The 8,466-nt window shown below is 23.6% G+C and overlaps 2 protein-coding genes across 2 annotated transcripts; both read right to left on the bottom strand.

Annotated features, from left to right (window-relative positions):
• Positions 1-1,775: 1,775 nt before the first annotated feature.
• On the bottom strand, positions 1,776-2,860 carry PGO_000420 (variable surface protein; the record flags this gene model as incomplete). The annotated part of the gene is made up of 3 exons (XM_028690768.1): positions 1,776-1,940; positions 2,067-2,726; positions 2,840-2,860. 3 exons carry the CDS (start codon positions 2,858-2,860, stop codon positions 1,776-1,778), a joined length of 846 nt encoding a protein of 281 aa, XP_028546569.1.
• Positions 2,861-6,449: 3,589 nt separating this feature from the next.
• PGO_000415 (variable surface protein) lies at positions 6,450-8,218 on the bottom strand (the record flags this gene model as incomplete). Its single annotated transcript, XM_028690767.1, has 3 exons — positions 6,450-6,548; positions 6,689-8,050; positions 8,189-8,218. 3 exons carry the CDS (start codon positions 8,216-8,218, stop codon positions 6,450-6,452), a joined length of 1,491 nt encoding a protein of 496 aa, XP_028546568.1.
• Between the last annotated feature and the right edge of the window lie 248 nt (positions 8,219-8,466).

Genomic DNA, 8,466 nt, shown 5'->3' with positions numbered 1-8,466 from the left:
ATTACAAATGCTCTCATATTTTTAATACTATATTCTTAGGAATTAAAGAAAATATGGTCAAGTATGAATGGTATAAATGATATTTAACAAATCTTGTACACAACTGCTGTATTATTTATCGTATATTAAATTCATTTATTGTGATAATCTCAAGTATTTTTTATATTTAAACAGTTGCATACATATTTATATTAGAATTTTATGAAAAACAGGAATTACAACTTTTTTAAACTTTAACAAAAAATTGATCAAAGTCTTTTGTAATTCGCACAATTCGGAAACATGTAATTTTTACATAAAATATAATAGCTATGAAGTAATGATCATATAATAGAATTTAATAGTTTTCCACCATAATATAAAGATTTCTTATAAACACATCATCCTGGTTGTTACGCCTATGTTAAAACTTTTTATATATATATAATAATTAAATAAATGAATGTCATAGTTGTGTAAATGAAAGATTTCTGTATTCAATTAGAAAACACATTAAAAGAAACTATGAAAGATGTGTTAAAAAGAACGTTTATAAAATTATCCAAAATTTTCTATTCATCTATATTGTTAATGTTTTAAATATATTTTTTAGCACGGTAACATTTTCATTTCTTCCATTACAATGTAAAGGTAAACGAGTTTTTTTGATATTAAGCCCAATAATATTTTACTGTAATTTTATTATTTTTATTTACAAAAGAATTTTTGTTATATGTATTTTCTTTTTTAAAAAACTTAAAATAATAATTTAAGCAAAAACAAATTTTTCTTTTAGTTATATATATTTACATAAGAATAATGTTTAGAAAAAGTTTTACAAAAAATTACACTATTTCTTAGCCTCATTTTACCATGTCAACATATCTCAAAGATATATCAAAAAATAAATATCAGTAACAATCTAATAATGTTGTTTTGTCATATCAGTATACAATATTATATTTTTTAATATTTTTCAATGTTTATATAATCCTAATTATGCTACATCACTAATATAACGCTTTGAATGATAAATGTGTATATAACACTTTATGAAACAATATTTAAGGAAAAATGTAACGTTTATGACTAAAAAAAATACAATGATTCTAATAGACACAAAACTTAGTATTTTTTTATTATATAAATCAACATTCTATTAATAATTATTATTCGCTTAATTAAAAAAATAATGAGGCAAAAAAACCACAACAACAAAAAAAAAGTAAAATAAAACTAAATAAATTAAAAAAAAAAATTTTAATTATATGAATGTATAAAAAACATATGCAAAATAATTTTTGCAAATATAAATATGTTATATTTATAATGTACTTTAATATTCAGGATCAAGCCTAAATTATTTTTTCATATAAAATTTATTGTAACATTATGGCAAGTAATTATCTTATTTCCCATAAATTTTCAGAACCCTTCTTACTCAAATATACCTAAATTATAATCCCAATATTTTTATTTAGTTAATAAGCTTTTATCCTCACATGTGTTTATAATGTATCATAATTTACTTCTAAGTGACTAATACGGTATCATGTTTATACTCATTTTTTTAAAATTAATTAAACATTGGTTAATTCTTTTGTGTTTAATTTCTTTTATTTTTCAAAATATTAGACGTTTTAGATAAAATATCTAACCTTTTAATCTACAGAAGCATTAATTTTTTTCATTCTCTGTATTTTATTATTAATAATAATTAGTTTAATATCAGTACTCTTTTTTACATTATCACGTTAAATAGCTTCTCTTTCTATATGTAATCAATAAAAGGAGTCTTATACGGAATTATAAATTAAATATAATCTCCTTTCTTGTGCGTCTAAACGCATGGAATCTAAATCATAAGTCGATGATTCCTCACCAAATTCCTTACGATAATTATTCTCATTTTTTTTTTTTTCCAGTTTCTTTTTGTGAGATCTTGATCCTAATTTAGTAGACTAATACAAAAATGAAAATGCATAGCAATATTAAATGTATCCCATTCTAATTATTCAGTTAAAGGATACTCGAATCGTAAGTTCTTACATAATACTCTTATATAGAAGCATTAAATTTGTAATTACCATGTGGTAATATAAAAAGAAGAGCATTGTTCCAATCACTGAAGCACTTATGATGGCAAAATGGAATACATTCGAATTCGAGCTATCATATATTATTTCTGTACTGCTAGGAACATCAGTGATAGACATAATTTTTGTGCTACTTCTAATCTCTGTATTGTAAGGTGTTATATCAATTTTATTATGTTCAATGTCTTCTCCTGATGAAAAGCTCAAATGTACGTCCTGTTGCAATGCGGTTTCTTCTTTAAATGTTTCTTTTCCTTTTTTACTCAATGATTCAAGACTTTTGTTTATTTCAAATAATAATTTTTGTGGTTCGTACTCATCATCACATTTAATAGAAGGATTACATGTAAAACTGAATATTTCGTCTTCGTCACAGCAATTATAAATGTTATTTTGATATAAAGGATCAATATATCTAACATAATTTACATATTTTTGGCACAGAACTATATCGGAATCATTACACCTGATTTTTTTAAAATTTTCAAAGTAATCATGCAAATCTTTCTCTTTTTTCCATTTTTCCGGGTCACCAAAAGGATCTCCAAGGCAAGCTTGATCTATATTATGCGTTAAAACATCTAATGAAATGAAATCCAAAAGATTATCAACAATGTTATGTTTTTTACCTTTAACATTTCCATTATAATACTTTTTTCTTATTTGTTATTGAAACGAATGATGAAAGTAATGGCAACCATATAATTGTTTCTTTCTATTTTGTTCATTAGTAAAAGCTTTTAAATTTTTTGCTATCTTATAACAAAGTTCTTTATCCGCATCATCACCTTTTACTAACTCATTACATTGTCTAGGCCTATAATCAGTGATGTTTACATCAAATTTTTTATATTCATGATATGCAGGTAAATCAGGTAATTGTTCTTCCTGTTAAATATACGAAATAAATGAGTGTTATTAAATATAAATACGCCTTTTCATTAAATAAAATGTCTTCCATTATTCTTAAAAAAATATAATTTATTGGAATACTTAAATATTTATAAAATATAAATATACCCAATTATTCTCTGGTAAAAGTGCCATCTCATACTGTAATATATTAATCGAATAAAATATTAACACTCATAATTACATGTACATATGCAAATCAAACAATAAAACTTATGACCTTTTTTCTGTGATTTACATTTATGTGAATTTTTTTAGAAAACTATACAAGTTTTCCTAATTCCTATCTCTATATGCATTTTTTCTATACATAAAAATATTTTAAACTTATATCATTAATAATATACACAATATTCCCTTTTAATATAGATGCATATTCAATGGAAACAAAGCATATAACAGTACATCTATAACGTAATATTCTAAAACAAGTTATTATTTTGAAAGCATGAAGTTTATCGAAAACTTTTGTATTTTTATTATTAATCTGTATTAAAAGACATTTTTAAATTGTCACAATTTTGTACTATAATTTTGTCGAAATGCTTGGATAGTTGTTCCTGTTTTAACTTGTGTTATTCTATATAAAAATTTTTTTTGTTTTATCACAATAAATATTTCATCTTATTTTGCTAAATTATGAACCAAAGAATTTTTTTTCTGTGAGAAATATAGCTTTTTATTTATTATGTTAGGTATTATTTTTACGAATTACAATAACATATACTTTAATTTTTACTTATTTAAATTTTATACATTATACTTTGTGTTTTATAAAAATTATAACCAAGAAAAACGTTTTTTTTATAAAATTTGTATCTTAAAAATATTATATAAATAATGTTAATATGTTATTAATTTTTTTATAGTAAAATACGCCTTTCTAGTAATTCTGAAATGCTTAGGTGTATATAGGAAAATAGAAAAATATGGAAAAAAGGAAAAAGTTTAAAGCTTTAATGCTATTCTTGATTGTATATCTTGTAATGATTCAAAACAGTCTTATGCACTTGGATGTCTGGAATATTCATTAATATGTTTTCCTATTACAGTATATATATCCTCATACCCCAAGTTTTACTTATTCTATTAAAAATATTTTGTCATACTTAATAATTTTGTTCTTGTTTTTAACATTAGAAATATAAATGTTTTCAACATCAAAGTAATTTAATCATTTTTCTAAAGTGTGTAATAAAATTAAATATTATTTTAAATAATTACAGATATAATTATTTATTTTTTAAGCATAACTGCAATATCCTAGTAAAAATACGGTTTTAGTGAAACACTTTATAAAAAGTGTATTGGGGGGGATAATTCTGTAAATCTTAATGTTTAAAAGAAAAACAAGAACAATTAATTTACTATTAATGCAAAAATATATTACGTAATATGAGAATTAAAAAGAATATTGTTTATTTGTATGTAACGTAACATACGCATGTAAATTCTTATATGGATATATATTGAAATTTATAGTAATATTGAAAAGATTAGCATCTATATAAAACCCTTTTATTACCATGAAGCTGATAAGGGTACTTTAAATTCATCTCTAATGCACACATAATTTAAGCATTATACAAGTGAGAAAGTATGAATTTTGAAGAATTATAATTTCCGCACAGTGTCCTATTTCATGAAAAAAATGTAAGAGTGTGTTTTTCATTATGGATAATAGGACATTAATTTATTCGTAATCAATACGAATTTGTTTTTGCTTTCTTTTATACACCAAGAATAATATATACAACTGTAAGCATCATTACACAATTATATGGTGTAACTATTCTTTTTTCCTTTTTTTTTTGGTGGAATAATGAGTCTGGTTATATTTTTTTTTTGTTTATTAGTTAATATGTTACCCTATTTTTGTGTATAAAATGGATCACCATATAAGATAATACAAAAACAAATATATACATTGTGAAGGCTATAGCATATCCATAGTTTTTCCAAATTAATTTGTTCTAATGGAATGTGTACACTTACATTATTTTTTATTTAATTTGTTTCGTCCTCCTATTTTTTAGAATAATGAATACGATTAATCATTTCTTTTCATTGTCATTCTTTTAAATAATTGTATTATTAATAAATTTTAACCTTTTATTGTGCAAAAATGAAACTATATATTTAACAGTTATGGACACTTCTAATCAATTTTATCAATAAATAAGGCTTCTGTAAAACATTTAAAAAAACTTTTTCCCTTATGGTTAACTTACAGAGTAAAAAATTCTGTTACAACAAAATATATTCTTTATAATAGAATATAATAATATATTTCCTTAATTTGTTATTAATTTACATGTCGTAGGCATAACATTCCTAAGTTGTATACATGAATAATTCATGAACGCAACTCACTGTTCTAGTGCCAAAGATATATCCACAAATAATTATTAATAAACAAACATCCTCCATTTTAGTAGAAATGTATTATTTAGAATAATTATCGTCACCAAAGCACTCGGGAAAAATAATGTACCATATTTTGGTGCATAAAAATATATAATAATACATTCATAAAATTTTGATAAAATGTGCTTCTTGTATAACATAAACTTATATATGTTAGAATGAAATAAATTAAACTTGTCTATTTATATATCAAATAAAATACAAACTGTTTATATTTCTTTTTTTTTTATTTTTAAAAGCGTAATTTTAAAGGTATATATCAAATTATTGCCTCAAATTTTAGTACATGATGTGCAAACAGGAAAAAAGAAACAGCATATAGAGTAAATTAAAAAATTATTATATTAATCTGAATTATAATAAATTTCAAATAGAAAGACGGGATACTATAAACATGTTGGTGTCTGTAAGCTTCTGATAGCTTATGCTATTGCCATAATGTTAAAACTGTTGGACACGCTTAACAAGAACAGACAGGTAGGTCTTATTAAAAGAAAAAAATAATAAAATAATTTTTTAAACGTAATATAATAAGAAATAAGAAACAAAGAAAAAACAAAATGAAGAATAATAACTACAAAAAAAACTAAGTAGGAGACTGTAATATTTATGAATAACTTGTTATGCCGGCATGAATATAATGAATTAAAACAAAATTTCTTTTTATTTACATTAATTAAAAATAATCAAACAAATGTTCACAAGAACTTTTCAATGTGTATTATAATTTACGAATAAATTTCTTAATACAATGTTTTATTAAACTATCCATAGGAACTGCTTCTATCGTTTGTTCATATTTATTGTTTTTTTATCTTTCACATCTGAATTTTTCATCAAAATAGAGTCATTTGTATCAAACATTTAAATATACATAATTAACCTATTTTCTGCACAATATTTTATAATAATTAATTTTATTTTTTTTAAAATTATGTGAGAATATGCCCCTAGAAATTATATTTAAACTATTTTTCTCCATAATATATATACGTTTTCTGTCACTTCTAGATGTTCATTGACTTCGAGTAGATGTTAATTATTCTTGAAGTAATTTAAATACTCAAAGAATTTCTTTATATAAGAATTAATTTTGTTGCTCTGTCGTTCATAAAGATAATTTCTTAAATAATGCTAATATGATTTCCTCCTGTAATGGTTATTCTAATAGTTATCAAGTCATATACTTAATTAACCATAATAATCACGCCTAGGTTGATATGACATATATACATCACTTATATTGGAGTTCTCATGTTGTAGTTCTGATCCACATATAGAAAATTCTTCTTCGTCCCTATAACAATAATCCCACCCATAATCTCTTTTTTTTTCTTCACTTTCATTTGATTGGGAACCTGACGAAGTAGACTAATACAAAAAAAAAAAAAATATAGTAAAAATGCAATTTGTCTGGTTTCATAATTACACTCATGAATAGAAAGTGTCAATATCATCAAAAGATTGTTATCCTTTAAAATAGAGTTCTTAGTTACTGAAAAGAAAAATATGAGGAAGATAACTACTACCATTATTGAAGCACCCATGATTATGTGACGAAGATCATTTGAATTCAATATGTCATATATTCTTTGAAAAAAATTAGAAAAATCAATGGTACCCTCATATGGTATAAGTATGCTTGTTGAACCAGCATTGTGGTTATCATAATTCCCTTGTGGAATATAAGGTCCTGTTTGAGAATGATTAGAATTTCTATGATCTACGGGTTCTTCTGCTCCTGCAGCTTCTAATGCTAATTTTCTTGAACCTATGGGAACTTGTACATATGGACCTGTCTCTTCTGTATTTGGTGTATATGATTCACCAACTACATCTGGTGGACCTGGAGAGTGTGACTGTTCTGATGAATCTGATGAGCTTGGTAAATCTACTAGATTTGGACCAGCTGGATTTTCATCTTCAGATTTCCCACTTGTTGCAGTTTTCCCATTTTCCAATTGATCCTCATATGCACTGATAGCAGATTTGTATTGTTTTTCTTTACAATTATTTAATGTAGATAAGAGTTCATGTGGTTTGTATTTAGAAGAACAATCAACGTAATTAGGAACAGAAAGGAAAAACAAAAAACCTGTGCATTTATTATTCTTATACTTTGTATATAGTGTGTTAATGTTATTAAGGTACGTAATGTACATATCACAATTATCCATAAATTCACGATTAATAATTTCTTTAATATTATTATAGTTTTTTAAGTAAATATATGAAAATTTTCTATTTTTCCATTCATCTAAGCTAACTTTATAATCATGTATAAATGTGCAATTGTATCCTTTTAGTTCACTATTAACCTTTTTCATAACGTTAATAAGATCTTTAAAAAAGGGTATATTCTCCGTTTTTTCAGAAGTATTTTTATATATGTCACCTATTTTATCATGTAACCAATACGTTAAATAATCACAATAATCATTACGCGTCTTTACAATAGTAGTTTGTGGTATTTTTTTTAAAAATCCTACTAGTTTTCTGCAGAGGGCACTGACTCCATTATATCTACTATTATACTCTTCTACTTCGTTACAATAATTATCAGAATTATATTTTTCTTCTTTTGTAAAGAATTCTTCATACATTTCATTGAGTTCTAAACTCCTTGAAACTTCCTCCTAAAAATAACCATAGAAAATTCATAGTGTAAGTACTAAAATTAAGTTTTAACAACATATATAGTGTAATTATGTTACATGAGAAAGAACTTATAAAAGTTTTTGTTCATAAACAGTAATTTATGTATCTGTTTTTACCAAACTAGGCTTAGGTATTGTCTTCGTCATCTTCTTTTAACATAATTATACGTCTGAAATTATAAATGCTATGAAATTTTATATATTAATATATATAATGCCAGAATATATAATAATCTGTCAAAATATTTAGGAAATAGTTTACTTCATTTTTGGAATTTAAACAACTACACATTCGTAGGCATTATTATTTACTAATTTATTCTACTCATTTTTTTTTAACATTATTTATGTAAAAAAGAGCTATTTTTTATTATTATAAGGTAAAATCGAAAACA

The sequence above is a fragment of the Plasmodium gonderi genome (assembly GCF_002157705.1).
Source record: "Plasmodium gonderi DNA, contig: Pgo-contig_39, whole genome shotgun sequence".
Taxonomy (NCBI): domain Eukaryota; phylum Apicomplexa; class Aconoidasida; order Haemosporida; family Plasmodiidae; genus Plasmodium; species Plasmodium gonderi.
Note: the sequence above shows the minus strand (reverse complement) of the source record. Positions and strands in the feature narration are given on the sequence as shown.